Consider the following 22029-nt stretch of genomic DNA (forward strand, 5'->3'; position numbering starts at 1 on the left):
TTCTTCTAAAATGGTTATTTTATCAAGCTCCTATGTTTATGTTCAGTTATTTTACAAACCCAATTCCATAAAAGTTGGGACACTGTACAAATTGTTAGTAAAAAAGGAATGGAATAATTTACAAATCTCATAAACTTATATTTTATTCACAATAGAATATAGATAACATATCAAATGTTGAAAGTGAGACATTTTGAAATGTCATGCCAAATATTGGCTCATTTTGGATTTCATGAGAGCTACACATTCCAAAAAAGTTGGGACAGGTAGCAATAAGAGGCCGGAAAAGTTAAATGTACATATAAGGAACAGCTGGAGGACCAATTTGCAACTTATTAGGTCAATTGGCAACATGATTGGGTATAAAAAGAGCCTCTCAGAGTGGCAGTGTCTCTCAGAAGTCAAGATGGGCAGAGGATCACCAATTCCCCCAATGCTGCGGCGAAAAATAGTGGAGCAATATCAGAAAGGAGTTTCTCAGAGAAAAATTGCAAAGAGTTTGAAGTTATCATCATCTACAGTGCATAATACCATACTGGATGCCCGTGCTCTTCGGGCCCTTAGACGGCACTGCATCACATACAGGAATGCTACTGTAATGGAAATCACAACATGGGCTCAGGAATACTTCCAGAAAACATTGTCGGTGAACTCAATCCACCGTGCCATTCGCCGTTGCCGGCTAAAACTCTATAGGTCAAAAAAGAAGCCATATCTAAACATGATCCAGAAGCGCAGGCGTTTTCTCTGGGCCAAGGCTCATTTAAAATGGACTGTGGCAAAGTGGAAAACTGTTCTGTGGTCAGACGAATCAAAATTTGAAGTTTTTTTTGGAAAACTGGGACGCCATGTCATCGGACTAAAGAGGACAAGGACAACCCAAGTTGTTATCAGTGGTCAGTTCAGAAGCCTGCATGTCTGATGGTATGGGGTTGCATGAGTGCGTGTGGCATGGGCAGCTTACGCATCTGGAAAGGCACCATCAATGCTAAAGGTATATCCCAGTTCTAGAACAACATATGCTCCCATTCAGACGTCATCTCTTTCAGGGAAGACCTTGCATTTTCCAACATGACAATGCCAGACCACATACTGCATCAATTACAACATCATGGCTGCGTAGAAGAAGGATCCGGGTACTGAAATGGCCAGCCTGCAGTCCAGATCTTTCACCCAGATAGATAGTCACTATTAGACAAGAATGGGACAACATTCCTATTCCGAAACTTGAGCAACTTGTCTCCTCAGTCCCCAGACGTTTGCAGACTGTTATAAAAAGAAGAGGGGATGCCACACAGTGGTAAACATGGCCTTGTCCCAACTTTTTTGAGATGTGTTGATGCCATGAAATTTAAAATCAACTTATTTTTCCCTTAAAATGATACATTTTCTCAGTTTAAACATTTGATATGTCATCTATGTTGTATTCTGAATAAAATATTGAAATTTGAAACTTCCACATCATTGCATTCTGTTTTTATTCACAATTTGTACAGTGTCCCAACTTTTTTGGAATCGGGTTTGTATATATATATATATACTACAGACACATAAATACACAGCCGAATAAATGCATGCTATTATAAAATATGAAAAAAACTAAATGGTTCAATGGTATATGAAAAAATAAAATAAAATGAAATAAAATAAAATTCCTCTTTAACTGTTGGCAGAACGACATATCGCAAAATCAGATGCAGCTGCATTCTCTGTCTGAGATCACGGAGGATTTGTGTCTCAAAGCAAGAATATGATAAATAATAACCATATTCTAAAGCCTCACAAACTCAATAAACATGGATAAATGTGGCCTGTCTGTCTGCGCCTCCATGAGAGTATTGGACTCATCATCGCTCATAAAATCAGCAGCCAATGAGGAGAGAGATCCCACATATTGTGGTCGCCAGGAGAGAAGGCAGCTGCAGCTGAAACCCAACAAACACAGCTGAGCATTTATGGCATCTCACTTTTCTTCACAACAACATAAAGGGAAAGGCAGAGAGAAATCAACTGTATAATTAAGGTAATAAAACTGACTTCAGCACATGAAATGGATACTTTGAGTATCCCTCACTTGTATTTCATACATACACACAAACATCTGAGTGTTCAGGGTTGTTGCTAGGAGTTCTGGGCCTTGTTCCTTTAATTTATTTGATTTGATTTCTCTTAAATCTATTTTAGCTGAATTACATAAACTGATGAGCTCATATGGCTGCAGTAAATCAAACGGGAGGCTCAGCGATGTTTTATTAGCTAATTCTGACATGTTCAGCAAGTTGCATTTTAACCTGAGTTTGATGAATTTGTAGACAAGCTGCTGATGCAGTGTACTGTAATAAACTGCTAGTGCATTTGACCATTAAAGCAAAAATCTGTTTTTAAGGAACAGCAAATGTTTTAATAAACATTTTTCTATCTATTTTTTGAGGCGACGACATGAAAAATTGACAGTATTTGAAAGAATTTGCTTATCTGTAACTGCGAGTATGACTTCGATTTTACATTGTGCCTCACAATGTTTCTAGCATCATTTTACCCAATTAATTTTTTTGTTCTTTTTTTAAATAAACAAATTTAAAAAAAACATTTTATACACGTATATATGATTGTCAGGAAACATTGCTCAAGACACATTTTATATTATTATCACTATTGAAAATAGTTTTTGCTGCTTAATATTTTTGTAGAAATCTTGACCACTATGATTCAAAACTTCAAAAAATATACTTTTATTCAGCAAGGACACATTAACATGTAAAGATATTTATAAAAAAAGGTTTAATCAAATATACTGTATGCAGACTTGATGAGCATAAGAGACTTCATTTAATGCATAAATCAGTAGAGAATATATAAGATGTGTATGTATGTATTTATTTATTGATAGATACGTACATACATACATATATACATACCACCATTCTTCTTCTTAATAATAATAATATGTATAATAATAATAATAATAATGAGTTTCATGCAGATTATTTTTGAAGACTGAATAATACACTCCAATTTTGAAAACATGTCTAAATTGGATATCTGTTAAGTTATAATAGATCTAAATACTTAGAGCTCTCTTTCTCTTTTTTCAAGACAAGCTACCATATAAATAAGTCTTAAAACTCATTCCTCTAGCAAGCCAATAGAGTGCACTCTGAAAAACTTCCTATAAGCAAATATATACTTTATTCTTTAAAGGGGTCATATGATGTGATTTCAAGTTTTCCTTTCTCTTTGGAGTGTTACAAGCTGATTGTGCATAGATAAGATCCCTGAAGTTGCAAAGACTAAAGTCTCAAAACCAAAGAGATATAGTCAGCTGTCTTAACCGTGGCTTGTATACTGCAAACACATACCAGCTTCATCACTGTGTCTGTCACACGACCCTGTTATTTATTTTGAAAGATGAAGCTCGCGCTTACGGTAAGGGGCCTTACATTTCCGATGAGTGCTTGCGGTGTTCGGCCAATCACAATGCACTGGGTCAGCTGGCCAATCAGAGCAGACTGCGCTTGTCGGAAAGAGGGACTTTGTAGAAAACAAAGTGTTTGACAGAGGCGGGGCATAGAGGATCTACAATAATGTACAGTATTTGAAAAATAATGTGTTATTTGAAAATTAAAGCATGTCAACATATTCTGTTACACCAAATACACAAAATAATGATCATATGACCCCTTTAATGAAACAGAATCTTTATGAAGACAATCAACAAATGCTACTTCAAAATAAGACTACTATCCACTTACAAAACTACTGTACAATCTATTGTACGGTTCCATCTTTTATCAAACAAGAAAAAAAATATTAATAGGAGTAACTTACAATAATGATCCGATGACTATAGGCTGGAACTGAAATTGCTCACATTTACAGATTACAGAGATGCAAACCATCACTGTAATCATATTCTCAAATACAGCTGAAGTAATGTGGGAGTAAACACGCCAATATTTACAACGTCTCCATTTAGATTCACACAGCTAACCATCCTTTACTGTGAACCGGGAGAAGGTATATTACGTTGAGTCCAGTGTTAAGTTATATCAGCAGATTACACGTCAGTAGCCACTCATGAATGCAATTTGAATATGAGGCGGATGAGATGTTTTTACACATGGGCACCTCTCGGTAGGTGAGGACAGGTGGAAGATCTGCTCTCTGACAGGTTGTAATCACTGTCAGTCAAAAGGCGCTCGGCCGGACTGGCCCAGCTGTTCATTTGTGCCTCCTCAAATAAAAGACAATCACAGTGATTGGCTGTCACCCTTAACCCTTCAACTGTCAGCCTAATGGAGGTCTTCAACTCCTAGGCAGGAGCAACTGTTCAAACTGAAAATGAATTGAAATGTAACAGACAAATGATTTATTGCTCATCTCAGTAGGGTAATAACTAATTTTGGAGACGGATCCTGTTGGTTGAGACCGAAGCGGCGCTGTAGAAGAAACAACAAACCCCAGCATGTGTGGACACGTGTGATTGGTTCATCTGCGATTCCGATTAGCTTAACTCGAGCCGAGTCCCCATTTGAGTAGCACTTCAGACTAGCATAATGAATGAATGAAATCCAGAGGAAACTATGAGGCATGGCTGCAGAAAGAGAACGCAGACAACACAGAACTCAAGCGCGGTCTTCAGACTGAGACTGAACAGGAGGAGTGAGAGAGAGACTGACGTGAAACAAGCAGACTGGGTGAAGCTGGAGGCAGTGAGGATGGCACACAGGAGGGAAAGGGAAAGGTCAGCCAGAAGAAGACATGTGAAAAGAGAGACAAGGCAGGAGACGACATACATCAAAAGGGTAAATAATAAGGAAGTTAGAAGAGTCCAGAAGACAGAGCACATTGGGTCTCATTCAACAACTGCAGATGTACATGCACAAAATGAACCAAGTTTACTCAAACCACATATACTTTATTATTATTACTATTATTTTGTTATAAAATTAGATATGTTATAATGTTATAACTATACTATATTATATTATATTGTCTTTGTAATTGATGTAAAAATGAAATTTTTTGTTACATTTTTCTCTAAATTTAGAATAAAACTCACTCAAACTACATATTCAATAAATAATAATAATAATAACAACAATAATAATATAAAATGTGTAATTTTAATATATTCAAATATTGTGTTGTTATAATAAACATTGTTATAAAAATATAATAAAACATTTAATCACAAAACTTAAAAACATATAATTTAATTGTATATATTTTATACTAATATTATATTATACAGGAAGGGTATCTTGTGTAAAATCCAATGTGCAACATTAATTCTACATTAATTCACTAAATGGCTCCAGAAATTCTTTCTTATTCATTCTAGTTTCTCGTTTGATTCTGCAAACCTCTTTGTAATTTCAGTTACATTTTCTCTATATTTAGGATAAAATTTACTCAAACTACATATATTCAATAATAATAATAATAATAATAATAATATATTTATTGTGTTGTTTTAATATATTAAAATATTGTGTTATGATTATACTAAACGTTGTTATAATACAATTTTATAATATAACATTTAATCACAAAAATGTAACACATATAATTTATTTGTATATATTTTATACTAATATTACATTATTCAGGAAGGGTATCTGGCATAAATAATTACACTATGGTGACCAAAAGCAGCTGAAAGGATATTATATTATATTATATTATATTATATTATATTATATTATATTATATTATATTATATTATACACTGAATAACTTATACAATAACAACAAAAAACAATATGCATTATAATTTGAAGATTTTTCAGGCAAATCTTTTCTGCAAACACATGCAATTATTAGTGCATGAGACCCACTGTGATAAAAGTGCAAAGGCAGAACATACTGTGTGATTGAGTAAGAGAAAAGAGAGAGCATACTGGCAGATGAGGAAATGGAGATTAGTACTAACCGGGGCACACAGCTATATTGCAGAGTTTGGTTTGCACCTCGGGCCCTCCACAGCCCTTGCTTCCATGCTGGGGGAGCACACAGATCCTGCTTTGGGTCCGAGTGCCACGGCCACACGTGACTGAGCACAGGCTCCACGAAGACCACTCCTCCCACAGCCCATGCACTGCAAACACCAATAAAACCACCAATTGGGATGAGGGAAGATGGAGGTGAGCCGAAGGGTCCTTCAGTAGCCAGAAACAGCACACGGGGACACACAGAGGTGAAACCCTGCCTAGCTGAAGGATAAAACCAGGAATGTCACCAACAGACTGGGCCTCAACCGTGAAACGCCAGAGTGGATGAAGCCTTCAGATCAAGGGTTGAGGGCAGAGAAGGAAATGAAAATGAAACAGCATGTATAACATGATTGAGACGTCACTTATCCCGTAAGAAGGAGCACCAAAGTGTAAAAGATCAAGGCATGGGTAGAGCAAAACTAGATGAAATGCACCGTTTGATCGTGAAACGTGTCCAATTGATTGTATTCCCGCCGAGAGGATTTCAATGAGATTGTGTCCCTGAAGGATTCTTTGACTATCAATAAAAGCGATATGTGTTCCGTTTCGTTTTATGTTGAGTTACTTCCGAATTAAGTATTCCCTAGATGTATTCTTCAACTCTTTTTAATAGAAGTCATATGGAGATCTTGAAATTTCAGGTATGACTCTGTTCCGATTTCCGGCTCTGTTCCAAAACTTAATGAGCTTCTTACACAGGGAACTGCCTTAAAAGACAACATTCTAACTGAAACTGAACTTCATAAGTAATTAGTTTGGAACATACACAATTTGGGCCATGCAAAAAGAGGATTGTTTTTAACTTAGGCAATCCTTTAAAGCATTTTGTTTTACTTATACATTTTCATATTTAATTAATTTTAAGTATATACATTTTCAAATTCATATAACAAATATCATACATGAAATAACACCCATTTAGCATACATGAATCACCCCATAGCAGACCTATAACAGGTGGAGCTGGGGAAGCTGGAGGGTTTCTGATGCACGCTGCAACTGCTACAGCAAGCACTAGCCAAGTATTTGAATGTTGAGCTGCAAACTCATTGGCTGCTGATACAAAAAATAACCAATCAGCTGCACCATGTGATTATGATGTCATTATGTCAGATTGAGTTTGACCTATCGGACTGCGTCATCTAGTATTTCACGACAGAACTTTAGATATAGTGCACACAAATATAAATAGTGCACATAAAACAGTCTATAATCACCTAAAGGGGTGGTTGACAGTTGTTTTGCTTAGTTTAAAAAAAACAAACAAACAAAAAAACAAACAAACAAACAAAAAAAACCTTCACCATTCTTCACCACTCTGTCCCTTCTCCGATGAACGCTCTGATGATTTCCTGGTTTTATGAAGTGCATATAAATAGTGCACATAAAACAGTCTATAATCACCTAAAGGGGTGGTTGACAGTTGTTTTGCTTAGTTTAAAAAAAACAAACAAACAAAAAACAAACAAACAAACAAAAAAAACCTTCACCATTCTTCACCACTCTGTCCCTTCTCCGATGAACGCTCTGATGATTTCCTGGTTTTATGAAGTGCGTGCGTGCACGTTCATGATTAGCACTTCTCGTAGCTATGTGAAAAATATCTGTCTGTCTGTACACATAAAGTGTATAATTGGAACATAGTTTGTGCTGGAGCTGGTGATCTGAATCAGGTAAGAAAGAGAGAGAGATGCAGAGCAGGGGGACGCGAGGAACAGGATTAAGAACTGCTGCTTTAGAACATTGATTTTGAAACATGTGAATCCATTAGAATCGTTAGAAGACAGAATCGCGATTCATATATGAATAGATTTTTTTGTGCACCCCTAGTTTTGACGGCATGGCAACAACTCTTCTCTAAAGCAGCACAACATGGCCTCGCCCCATTTGTTGCATGTTCCCAGGGGCGGGGTTTATGTAAATTTCTGGGTTTGTGATGTCACAAACCCGGGAAGTATATAAACAGATATTGTTTATGCTCAAACAGCAATATTACACATTCTAACTAAAGTAAAAAAAAAGTGAAATCACAATCAACCACCCCTTTAAAATTTAAAAAAATATATCAACAGATCTCCACAATTAATGATAAGTATATACAGTACTTATTTACTCAGTACCTACATACTCAAATTGTTTTGCTTCACAATACATTTTTGTACAGACTGTGTGAGAATCCAAATAAAATCTGATTATAAACATTAAGATTTGTTTTATTTGAGTATAGATATACAATATATTGACAATTGTTTCAATATAGACGATGTTAGAGGAATAACATGTTACTTTAATAATAGGGCTGAACGATTAATTGCATTTGCGATAATATCGCGATATGAAATAACGCGATTTTTCAATCGCAGAGGCTGCGATTACACGGTCACGTGACACGCGAGAGTAAAGAGGTGTGTTCGACTTGAAGATCAGATCGGCGTATGACATCAAAGTACGGCAAGAGAAAGCAAAAGGAGACGTCTGCTCTCTTATAGCTCTCACAGTACTTTGATGACACACACCGATCGGTCTAAGTAGCGCTGCTTCAAGTCGAGCATGGGCCATCAGCAGAAAAAGAAAAGAAATAAAACGGTAAACAGCCAAAGGACGTAACTTAGAATGGGAGATGGATCGGTGTGTCAAAGGGAAGAGAAAAGCCATAGATGAAGTGGCACAGACCCAGGCAGGTGCTGGTCATTCAAAAGCTAAATGCAGAAAATATGACGAGGCATATCTTGCTCTCGGCTTCACTCACCGGGTCTATACCAGACGCTACAGTTGTGCGTCACGCGGCAAAGCGACCATTGCAAATCATTTTAACTTTGTGTCAGTACGTCATAAATAGAACAAGGCATCAGTTTAATGTCAGGTTTTGTCGTGTCGCGCCCTATACAGTCTATGGTCGCGCCGCGCCGCGCCGCGCCGCATCCAGTGTACACAGCGTCACTGATTATAATGGTTCTACTGTATTTTGCCACTCGCGTCTGGTGTAGACACGGTGTTTAATGTCGCTGGTGAGGAAAGCCTGTGTGTGTCCTATGCCTTAGCGGACAGCATAAAACCCACAAAAAAATAAAAAAATAACAGAGAGAATAATAATAATAAGTTATTCTCTCTATGCTATTTTGCAATGTTTCAAGTGATGCAGGTATTTTTTTCCCTGTAGGTTTTTTTACATTAAAAAAGTCAAAATTGTTCATATTAGTGAAATTATAATGGTAGTATGAGGTGGGATGGGGATTCGGGTGTGGTAAAGCAACAGATTTGTTTTTATATTTCTGCAATCTACTTTAGTTTGTGTGATGTGTTACTGACTTTCATATTAATGTTTACACCAGGCTTATTTAAACATAACTATTACACGCTTACAAGGCTGGAAGTTCAACAAATCAGTCAATATACTGTGATTGTAGTTGTTAAATAAAAATGTCATTCATATCAATTCATGCATCACCTAATTTCATCGTAACATATAGGCCTGGCCTACAGAAAAGAACATTTATGTTTAATCTATCTAATAGTGTGTTGGGCATACTATACAATGATTTATAGCTTGTCTTTGTTGAATAATACAGAACATAAAGAGCTTTAAAAAAATTATTGCATATTAAATCGTAATATTGGTAAAAAAAAATCGCAATTAGATTATTTTCCAAAATCGTTCAGCCCTATTTAATAAGCATAAATATAGAACAAAAACTGTGTTTAATAGTCAGTTTACATATATACATATATATATATATATATGTAAGTTCATATCATGTAAATAAAAGTAATAAAAATAATAAATTAATTTAAGTAGTATACATGTCTTGCGTCACACTCGATTTAAGCAATGTGAGAGTGATATTTTGATGATATTTTAGTAAGTATAAATATATAATACACACAATTTGGTGTGAAATGGTCAGTTTAATATTAAAAATGGGCTAGTCCCAATGCATTCTGTGTTAACCACTGCGAAGAAAGGTAATGCTGCCTGCAAAATTCAAACCTATAATTATGTAACATATGAAACAGTCTTTCCATTGGAAGTGAGCACTTATGATGTCTTAAAATTCTTCCTATGAAGGCAGCTTACTAGGTTACTAAGTAGTTAAGTTTTGGAACAAACATATGACTGTGAGCTTGATGAGATGTTATGGCTGAGGGTGTGAATGACCTTTGACAAACCACTGCAGTGCGACAGTTAAACCAACCACAAAACCACCCAGATGAGTCTAATTGACTCTCTTCCACTTTTGTTTCCTCTACACTGACCAACTGTAGGGATCTTCGGAAGCAGAAGAGCAGACATCTTCACTAAACCAACAAAGTAGTCAACATTTGATTATCTGAGTTGCCAAAGAAAAAGTGAGGACATTTTTGATGTGTGGAGTGACAGTAAAAACAGAAGACAGACTTTAATATAAGGCAAGACACATATGGAAAACTGAAAAGGAGGAGGATGGAAGGGTGGGAAAGGCTGAAAAGAGTGATTCAGGTGAGGACAGAAAGAAAAACGGATCCTGGTAGGGGATGGAAGGCAAAAGAATTGGCCAGGATTTGGAGAAAGGGGCAAAATAAAGAGTATGTAAAAGATACAGAGAAGGACATTTTGGAGAGGACTTTTGCAAAGAGCAAGGGAGAGATTGTAAGGCCTCCTCAGTGTAGAGCAGGGATGTACTGTGAATTATGCATGCTGATAAATAATTGATAGCGCTCTGTAGTGTAAAGCTCAAAGGAGCCATGGCTCAGCTGCACATACAGCACGAAGATTAAAAAAAAGAGCTTGGATGAAGTGAATATGAGAGAGAGAGAGAGAGAGAAAGAGAGAGGGGCTGGACTGGTAGAAAAATAGAGGTACTTGTTGCTCAAACAACTTGGACACAAAAGCTGACTTTCAGTCACCTTCTGCCCTCTTCAGCAGATCAAATTAGTAAAAAAATAAATAAAAATAAAAAACCCTTTATACATTTAAGCCTCTAATTATCTTCTGCAATTAAGCCAAAAATCACGTTCTACTGACCTAAAAATAGGTTACAGGTGCAGGATTGAATAGGGTTGTGGACAATGATACTGTAAATGAAAATGATACTCTATTTTTTTAGCGGCAGCCATATCACCCTGTAGCCCAAGACTGGTTGCCCACTGAAGCTAAGCAGGGCTGAGCCTGGTCAGTACCTGGATGGGAGACCTCCTGGGAAAACTAGGTTGTTGCTGGAAAAGGTGTTAGTGAGGCCAGCAGGGGGTGCTCACCCTGTGGTCTGTGTGGGTCCTAACGCCCCAGTATAATGACGGGGACACTATACTTTCAACAAGCACCATCCTGAGACATGAGACATTAAACCGAGGTCCTGACTCTCTGTGGTCATTAAAAATCCCAGGATGTCTTTCAAAAAGAGTAGAGGTGTGACCTCGGCATCCTGGCCAAATTTGCCCATTGGCCTCTGATCATCATGGTCTCCTAACAATCCCCATATCTGCTAATTGGCTTCATCACTCTGTCTCCTCTCCACCAATAAGCTGGTGTGTGGTGGGCGTTCTGGCGCACTATGGCTGCCGTCGCATCATCCAGGTGGATGCTGCACACTGGTGGTGGACGAGGAGATACCCCCTGACAATGTAAAGTGCTTTGAGTGCCTAGAAAAGCGTTATATAAATGTAATGAATTATTATTATTATTATAAAAGCAAATAACCATCTAATTATGCATAGTAATTAATTAGGATTCATTTGAATAAATAAATACAATAAAATGAATAAACTGGCTAAGCATCTACCCAAACTTTTAATCAAATTTGGAAAAGAAAAAATGTTTTTTCAAATTTTAAGCATTTTAAGATTTCCATATTGAATAAATTTTAAGTACCGTATTGGCCCGAATATAAGACGACCCCCCATTTTCCAGGTGTACCTTTTGGAAAAAGGCTTTTTAAAAACCAAATCTTGTTTTTTCTCAGTAAAACACATTTTGTCTTCAATTATTTTCATATTGCATATTTTTCCTATTTTAATTTTTGTTTTGAAAGTATGGTAAAAACTGGTAAAATGTACAAACAATCACATTTAAAAAATATACACTTTTTGATATACCATTAAAAAAAAGAAAACAGGCAGCCCATCTGAATTAGGACATTTAGGCTATCCATCTAATAGTAGCCTACCAAAATCTTATTAACAGTAGAAGTTAAATCTTACCGAAGTCTTCAAATCTGGGTACTGTCTTACGTTTTAAAATCGCAAAGGGAGTTTGGTCCCATCAGGCTAACCTGACAGTCACAACTCATGCAGCTGTAAGGTTTTCTTTCTCTTTTGTTTTTTCTCACGATCTTTACAACACGCATTACATTACTTATTTCATGGCACACTCGTTTTATACATATTTGGCGCCACTTATTGTTGTGGGTGTTTTATGGACATGTCAAAGTCTAGACCCTGAATATAAGACGACCGCGTTTTTTCAGATGTATTTCCAAGAAAAAAACATCGTCTTATATTCGGGTCAATACGGTATATCTCACTTCACAACTGCTTTCGAGACAGATTATGTGGGACAAATGACATGCTAATTTAATAAGCATAACCATACAGCATACAAATTTGTGGTCAGTAATCAGTTTACAAGCATTTATAAATATTTTACCTATACATTTCCATATATACTTAAATTTCATTTAAAACAAATGGCATTTGCCAAGCATGTATCTGGATGCAAGGTAAAATAAAATACAAAATTATTAAATTAAATTAAATTAAAATTAAATTAAATTAAATTTAATTTAATTTAATTTAAATTAGATTTAAAATATTTATAAATATAAAAAAAATATTTTAACATGTATACCTGATTCCACAAGCAAAACCAGTTGAGAACCACTGATTTATAGTCTTTCACGTTTCAAGGATCTTGGGGGGAAAACAAAAGTGAAAAAAATAGTTTCAAGTTACAAACAGTCACAAGAACAATGTTCTGTGACGTCACTGACTTGGTGAAATGCATCTTTGAAATAAAGCTAAAATGATATCTGAGAGCTGCAGCAAAAAAAAAACAGCCAAATATAGTTTCAGAGACTTTGAAAAGCGCTTTTTGTGGAGTTTGACTGCCTTTAGGAGAAATATTTAAATTAACTTTGAACTCCTCCATGGCTAGCAAGTCACTGGCAGTCTATTCTTGCCTGGACTTCCAAACACTCTGACACTGTTGATTGCGAGATGTAAAGGGTGAAACGTGAGGCTAGGATAACAGCACTGATTTTGTGTGGCATGGGGAGAGGTTGAATACTGGGCTGATGTGCACGCAGTGCTCATTGCCTCTCTATAGACCACATTATGTCCTGCCATATCCATCAAATCAGTCTATCCACTCCCCGCAGGGGGTGCCGATTCCTCCTATGGTGGAGGATGCGAGAGAGAAATGTAAAAACAGGTACACTGTGACCACCAGACCACAGTCAGGAAAAAGGCAGCAAAAAAGCAGTAAGGTTTGATGATGAAAGGCAGAGAAGCAGAGAGAAATAAATAAACAGGCACAGAAAGAGATGTGGTTGTGAACCGGGCATGCGGGGCAGACAACAATCCTCAAACCAATAGATCAATGTCCCCTCAGAGCATTTCTAGAACACCAGCCAACTCTGTTCTGTGGCTCCGCAGGCTGCAGGCATTGTTTAGTGTTGTTTACATGTCGTAAATATTATTTATATCAGTTAAGACCAACAGCGACTGCAGTTATAACTGATGCAGTTACCCCTTAAAAAGCTGTGATGGATGAGCTATCCTTGAATCTCCGTAGTCTAATGCATCACTAAATTTAAAGGGCAAAAACAAATGCATAGCACCACCTGTTGGCTAATAGGTGCAATTGCCCCTTTTGCCCTGAGATTCATTGAAACGGTGCTTTCAATAGTTTTTTCTTCAGGAACCAGATTTGATATTGCACTTCACATGTTGACTCAATAAACGAAATGAGCACACAGACATGTCATTAAAAGCATATATTATAATATATTAATATTCCCAAACAATATGCAAAATAATAATAAAAATAAAAATATGTGTTTAATAAAAATATATGCACAATATATTATCATTATTATTATTTAATTTTCACCCTCGTGTCATTCAACCTGTCCATGTTGGCTTCTGCCTAATTTGGCTGCTTCTACTAAGTGACAGATGAATTTATGGCAACAAGCTGTAGAGTTGATTGGATGCCCAGCCTTTGGCGTCAACAACAAAAGCATTTTCTCCTCCTTTTTAGAAGTTGATAAGCCTATTTATTTTACTAAACTAAATATACTCTATTATAATATATTATATTGGTAATTGCATTTTGCCCTATTATAAGAGACATGTCAGTTGTAAACTTGAAATTTAACATCTACATAATGACAAACATGACCATTTCCTTGTATCGTGCATGCTGCGTATTACTAATATTAACTATATGGCTCCGCGTTATCGTCCGGGCAGAACTATTGTTCCAGCCACCAAAGACAGATTCACAAATAACCTGCCTGATTTATCTCAACTGCTCTGTGTACCAATAAGTACACATGAACTAGACGAAATAACTAGCAACATGGGCACTATCTTCTCTAATACATTAGAAGCTGTTGCCCCCATCAAATTGAAAAAGGTTAGAGAAAAACGCACTGCGCCATGGTACAACAGTAATACCCATTCTCTCAAGAAAAAAACTCGTAGTCTTGAGCATAAATGGAGAAAAACTAACTTGGAAGTTTTTAAACTGGCCCCCCGACTGAGCCTGGTTTCTCCCAAGGTTTTTTCTCCATTCTGTCCCCGCTGGAGTTTTGGTTCCTTGCCGCTGTCGCCTCTGGCTTGCTTAGTTGGGGGCACTTCATTTCCCGCGTTATCGTTGACATGATTGCAAAGATATTATTTAAACTGAGCTGGATGTTGACATCACTGAATTCAATGATGAACTGTCTTTAACTGAAAAATTAGTGTTTACTATTGTCATTTTGCATTATTGACACTATTTTCCTAATTAATGCTGTTCAGTTGCTTTGTCACAATCTGTATTGTTAAAAGCGCTATATAAATAAAGGTGACTTGACTTGACTTGACAAACAGTAATTGCAATTGAATAAATGTATGCAAAAAAAAAGGTTTAAAAAGTTCAAATGTAAGGTCATTAAATTACCAATAGAAAAAGATGATTACTGAGTATACTGTCAAGCACCAAAGCCCCATCAGAATGAACAATAAGGTAATTGTTGCATTTGAACTCGAGCTGTGTTCCCAAGTGAGAAACCACATCTCCTATAATCCTGCACAAACAGCATTAATATGCTGCTTTATTTATTTGAGTATTCTATTAAATTTCACAAAGGACATGCCTAGGCTCTGAAGACACCACAAAATGTTTGACAGCCAAAACAACAATCAAAAGTGGCAGTAAAAAATAAAATACAATAATAAAAAATAAAAAAAATAAATACATCCACCAGAAGTTTACTTAAACATGGTTTTCTCATTTGATTCTAGGTCTCATGAGTCATTTGACCTGTCTGAGATAATTGCATCAGATTTCATTTATCAATAGAGCCGTAAGCTTTGAATAGTGTTCCTTCATTAAAGTTGAGCAGATTGAGTTTGGCCTAGCACTGCTCTGCTCTGCTGCCCAGACACAATGATATGCAGCAGCACTAGACACATCCTCAAACGCACTGAGAGGAATTTCTTAAGGCTATCATGAAAAGATTAATTTAGATTTTGGGTTTCATTGAGACCAAAGTTTAGCATTGCAGATGACTTGTGGTCTTGCCATGGAAACCTTTTGACTGATATCCTTGCCTTTGTTTGGAGAAGAAAACCACATTCTTTCATGTTCGTTACAGAGGAGATTAGGGCTAGTTGTCATGCCTGATATATATATATATATATATATATATATATATATATAGTAATTTTGAGGTAAAAGTCCAGGATTTTCTGTAGCAGTGGTTTTGTATGTGTCAAACATTTAATCATTTTAGTTACTTTTTGTGAATTCAGTCCTCCGAACAAAAATTTTAATACCATTTATTTTGTTTTAGTTGTTGGGTAACAAATAGTCAAACTAATACCATTCAAACAAGGATCAACCATGTTCTGATGGTAGATTTTTAATTAGACTTGAACTATGATCTTACAACAAGGGTATTTTTCAGGTCGAGGTTGTCACGTTTAAATTTGCTTGAAAAATTATTTTGTTGCATTTATTGTATTGCTATTGTATTACATTTATCATGAATTGCTTTTGTTGTGTTTAAATTTGACTGAAAAGCCTAAATAGACTGCTTACTGGCAGCTTCCATTGTGACAACTGACAAACATTCTGCGCTATACAAAAGATCAACTGCATTCCATAAAATGCAATTTTTTTCTCCAAAAGTATGACAGCTGACCTCTGTATTTCCTATTTTCCTCTTTTGAGACGTGTGGATACATGAAACAATGTATTACCTAGAAATGCAGTCGTGAAAAACAAACCAATCTTAAAGTTGACATGGTAAAACATACCATACCATTCCTGAGAAAGCAAAAGAGAACACAATTCAAGAATTTGCAGTGTTAATTCTGATGGAAACAGCTATCGATGGCTTGTGTCCACAAATTAGACTGAGCTCTAGATTGGGATTAGCTAATGAGCAAACAGAGGGCAATTTAAGACTGCAGCCAGAATTGCTGTTATTTTAAAAGTACCCATTTCATTTGAAGGCTGTGCTTGATCAATTTTGAATAATAACTCTCCTCCAAACTAAATAAACCTGGCCATAATTGCTTTCGCAAATCAATTAAGTTCTGTTTGAACGAAAGCCAAAAGAAGGACCAAGGGACTTCCACTGAGCATTAAACTATGCTGAAGCTACGCTAGCTCAGGCTAATCTCAAAGACACTCGGTCCCTTTTCGCCAGTGCGCATCCCTGTTAAACACTTCCTGTGGAGTGAAAGTAATCTATGAACACATGCACGCACACACACGCAGCTCTGCTCCGGTTCAAATAGTCTTTCTCTACCAAATTTTGTGTCCCTTTAGTAAATATTGCCTGCCTGCTTATGTTGTCAGCATAAATAGTATAAAATGATCAAAAAAGTCAACAGCGAGGATCTCGCATTCTTATTTCTAGCCATCTTGTTTACCTTTTTATTGACACATAGTTCTCTATAATCAGCTTTTCTGTCCTATAGCATCGAAAATCTATGCATTCCAAAAGTTTGCGTGTCTAAACGTAATGTCGCTCATATCTGAGCTTCATCGATCCCTGTTCAGATTCAATCCTCGGCAAGCAGATATTTCCAGGAGAAACCCTTCACTTTGATTCTCTTCTGTCTTGCTCACTCGGCTGAGATCATCTGCTGCTGTCCTTAAATCACATCCTAAAGTGCTGATCTGCACTCTTGGAGAGACTGAAAAGTGCCCAGTGCTGAACATGGCAATCATCTCATCAAAGCCCAGGCGTTGAATATCAGAACTCAGGCTGAATGCACAAGTGAGAGGTAAATTGAGTTATCCTGTTTTACATAAATATAGAATTAACACACAGAAGGACTTACACAGCTGATGATATGCAACAATGGGCAATCTATATATATGCCTTGTAAGCATGAAGATTTGCATCTACTACTGCGTTTAAAGACAAAGCAGGAACATCATTCAAAAATAATATATTTGGGCTGATAGGGGTCTTAACTATACACATGCATTAAAGCATCTCCTTCCATCTCCAAAACAATACAAATGCAGAAAAAAAGAAGAGGGGATGATCAGATCCAAACAGGTTTGTGGATTGCGAAATGTTTCAATCCATAAGATATGACCTGTTTTGCTATGTGTTTAATATAGTTTAGTTGTAGTACATATACAAGTCTATGACATGTACTGTACACCACTGATCAAAAGTTTGAGTTCAGTAAGATTTTTATGTTTTTGAAAGTCTCTTATGCTCACCAAGGTTGCATTTATTTGAGCATAAATAAATTACTAATTGTGAGATATTATTGGAATTTAAAATGAACATTTTCTATTTTAATATATTTTAAAGTTTGTTTCAGCAGCCATTACTCCAGTCTTCAGTGTCACATGATCCTTCAGAAATTATTCTTTGAATCATATGTTGATTTTGTGCTCAAGAAACATTTGTTATTATCATCAATTTTGAGAACAGTTTTGCAGCTTAATATTTTTGTGGAAACCATGGTACTTTTTAAAAATGCTTTTTTTGGTGAACAGAACAAACAAACAACAAAAACTTTTGAACAGCAGTGTACATTGAGCAAATTAATTAATGCAAAAATAAGAGATATCCTACATCAGCTAAATGAAAAGATAATGTGGGCACGCTAAATTGTATTGTCAGCATTCACAGCTTACAGCTAACAACAATTGCAATGGTTATTTAATTAAAACATCCAGAGATTCCCACCCGTAAAGACAGCATTGATCTGTATTTTACTCACGAGGTCAGTGTCTTGTTTTGAACTGGAATTAATCAGTGTTATTGAAGAAATCGATTGAATGAACAATTCAATGACTCACTCACAAGGACAGTCACTTGTCGTCACCTACAGGCATATCGATGTAACCTGCAAGAAGAGTCACTGTATCCCCCACCTCTAACATACACACTGACAGGCAGCCTGTCTGGAACGAACACATACAAGCTGAGTGATACAAACAGTGAAAAGTCCCTGTTGTATAATCTGGATTGTAGCACCTCTTGAATGCTGAACTGACCAATCAGCATCCAGGACTGCAAATGTCCATTCAACAGTGTGTTTTTAACATGCCGATCCTCATTTTGGTGAAAACCAATGTGCAGACGTGCAAAAAATTAAATAAAATAAATAAGAGTGAGACTGATCTCACCTGAATCACACAACCTTGATGCACACCAAACTCAAGTGTACATACTCAAGTACATGGACAAAAAAGACTGAACAGCTTGATTTATATCAATGCAGTACACAGAGTGTCAAAAGTGCCCATTGTACGCAGTTCCACAATAGATACTCAACAAAAATGCAGTGTGTGTGATGCACATGTACTTCAAGCATGCAGTGGAGTGAGTAAATGTGTGTGCCATGCAAAATAAATAATACTAACCAAATCATCTAATAGCTGCAGATTCTTCTCATGCACTGTCCAATGTTTACTTACAAAGCAAAAGGAAACATTCAACTAACGTTTAATGATATTTGACCTGCTCATGCAGTGTGTGAGAAAGTGTGAATGTGTAGATGGGCATCCAAAAGCATGGAGGTACTCTACCTGCTTGATGCTGCGGCTCACCTGGGCAGGTGGCAGTGTTGTTGCAGAGTCGGGTTTCCCTCAGCGGGCCGCTGCAGAGGGTCCCATACGGAGAGGATACACATGAACGAGAACGAACCTGCCAACCCTGCCCACATGTCAGTGAACACACGCTCCACTGAGACCACTCCTCCGCAGCTGGGTCACCTACAAAACACAAGATGGAGAGAAAAGAAAAATCTTTAAATTCTTGACCCAGACTCAAACCACGGACTTCAATGTCAGTTCTGAAGGGTTATGTTACCCTACCCCTGTCAATAAATTCTTCCAGGAATGTTTTTTTTAAGTATTCAGGAAAACCTCCAACAATCCATTCCATGTCTTCAGCAACTTAAAAGGTGTTGCAAGGTCAGTGGCAGCCAGAGCCACCCCATCAGCTTGGGCTGAACGTGACGGGTGGGAATATGGCACGTGAAGTTCCCTAGTCATTTTTTGTCATTTTTGAAAGCCGTGTCCTTGGACAGAGGCGACATCACGAAGGGAATGGGCAAATCAAATTAATTGCACGTCTTGTAATCGCATTACATCTTCATTTGCATGTGGTGAGTCAGAGCTTAGCCTTATTTACAGAGCAGATGGGTGGAGAATAGAGTTTAGGGGGCTGATGGGGACAGGGATGGCAACAGGAGTTTATGCACAAACGTTTTCTATCACAATTTCCCTAAAATTGTTAAAACAATTTTAGGGAACATTTCAGTATAGAGACCAATTCTCACTAGTAACAAGATGCTTATTAGCATGCATATTACTACCATATTGGTTGTTTATTAGTACTTATAAAGTCTCTCTCGATCGATAATTAATTGAAATACATGCTATAATTCATTCAAATAAAGGTGCTCTTACTGCACTATTTCATCTCTGTGTCTGATTTAAAGCGGGCAGAATGCTAGAGCTAACGTGCCGTAACTGACGAAAATAACGAATTTTCTATTATATAACTAATTATAATTTACCCATTTGGTCAAATATTGCGCTGCAAAGAGCAATACTAGTTTTGACTTGTCTATAACTTGGCAAATGACCATGGAATAAGCGGAATAATCAACGGCTAGCCGTGCATTAAAGGATTTACTTCACGTCGGGCAGTTCTTTGCCTCCACGTCATGCATTTAAAATCCTTTAATGCACGGCTAGCCGTTGATTATCCCTTACATATTCTGCATGACAATATTCTACATCTCTAATCCTACCCAATACCTAAACTTAAGAACTACCTTAATAACAATTAATAAGCAGTAATTAGCAGTTTATTGAGGCAAAAGTCATAGTTAATAGTTAGTTAATAGTGAGAACTGGACCTTAAAATAAAGTGTGACCCAGTTTTAAAACAAAAATGTAACAATTAAAAAAAGTGTTGTGCATTTTTTATATATATAATATGTGACCCTGGACCACAAAACTGTTTTGAAAATTAGTTTATATATCATAACATAAATAAGCTTAATAGCTTTAATTATTTACAGTAGGAAATGTACAAAATATCTTAATGGAATATGATCTTTACTTAATATCCTAATGATTTTTAATTATTAAAAATCTATAATTTTGCCCCATACAATGTATTGTTGGCTATTGCTATAAATATACCCGTGCTACTTATGACTGGTTTTGTGGTCCAGGGTTACATATGTATATTTAAATGTATTATTTCAATATTAAAATGTGTGCGTGTGTGTGTGTAATTTATTCCTTCAATGTCGCATGGTCCTTCAGGAATTATTCTAATATGCTGATTTGGTGCACAAGCCAGTTTTGATGCTTAATATTTTTTTTAATTAATACTTGTATTTAGCAATTACACCATAACTTCATCAAGTGACACTAAACACATTTATAATGTCACAAAAGATTCCTATTCGTAAAAATGCTGTTCTTTTGAACTTCTATTCATCAAAGAATCTTGACAAAAATGTATGATGGTTTCCACAAAAATATTAAGCAGCAAAAATAGTTTTCATCACTGATGATAATAAGAACCATTATTATGCACTGAGCACCAATAATGTTTAATAATAACTAAACAGTAAATGTAACACTGAAGACTTGAGTATTTTCTTTTTTACTTATAACATACATACATATCTTGTAGGAGTTGCTATTTTCAGACACTTTTTTTTCTCTTGAAAAACATCAAAGAGCTGTCCATGGTTCTGAAATGCAATTCAACTTAATAATGGAAGGAGATGGGACTCACCTGTCTGGGCCTGAAACACACCCGGCTGGTCAGCTGATCGCGGCCTTTGTGTCTTCACCTTCTGCTCATCATCATCAGGTTCTAGACAGACACATGACGAAACACTTATATTAAATAAATAGGATTAGATAGGTGAGATATAGAGGATTTATTATTTCACATGCCAACAGGAATATGATACAGAACACTAATATATTTTATGCATTCATATATTTAATAACAATAACAATATAAAAATAAATACAATATAAACCATGTAGGGTCACAAATTTGCATATGTCTGTTTTTTATATGCTTCAAATGTGACTCATCCAATCAGATTTTAGAGCTGGAAACATCCATACAATCTAGTCAGAATATGCTGCTACACACGTGTCTTTATTAGTATGGTAGTGACGCATAAGGTTGTACAATCACAAATGCTAAAGCCCACACATACTATTAGCGCTGTTTTACATTTACACAATAATGTAATACATCTCTCCACCGAACTTCGCCTTGTCCTTGAATGAAATGTAAATCTCACCATAGTGTGAGGAACATTTTAA

The 22029-nt window shown here is 36.3% G+C and overlaps 1 protein-coding gene across 1 annotated transcript in view; it reads right to left on the bottom strand.

The window, feature by feature from the left end:
• The window catches only part of LOC107566759 (adhesion G protein-coupled receptor B2-like), a 129881-nt gene that overhangs the window by 27722 nt on the left and 80130 nt on the right, over positions 1–22029 (bottom strand). The window contains exons 3-4 of the mRNA XM_016252288.1: positions 21482–21562; positions 19246–19431 (exon numbers count right to left, since the gene is read on the bottom strand). Of these exons, the coding sequence (XP_016107774.1) occupies positions 19246–19431; positions 21482–21562 (267 nt within the window). The remainder of the gene's footprint in view (positions 1–19245; positions 19432–21481; positions 21563–22029) is intronic.

Source organism: Sinocyclocheilus grahami, unplaced genomic scaffold, assembly GCF_001515645.1.
Source record: "Sinocyclocheilus grahami isolate Dianchi unplaced genomic scaffold, SAMN03320097.WGS_v1.1 scaffold1099.1, whole genome shotgun sequence".
Taxonomy (NCBI): Eukaryota; Metazoa; Chordata; class Actinopteri; order Cypriniformes; family Cyprinidae; genus Sinocyclocheilus; species Sinocyclocheilus grahami.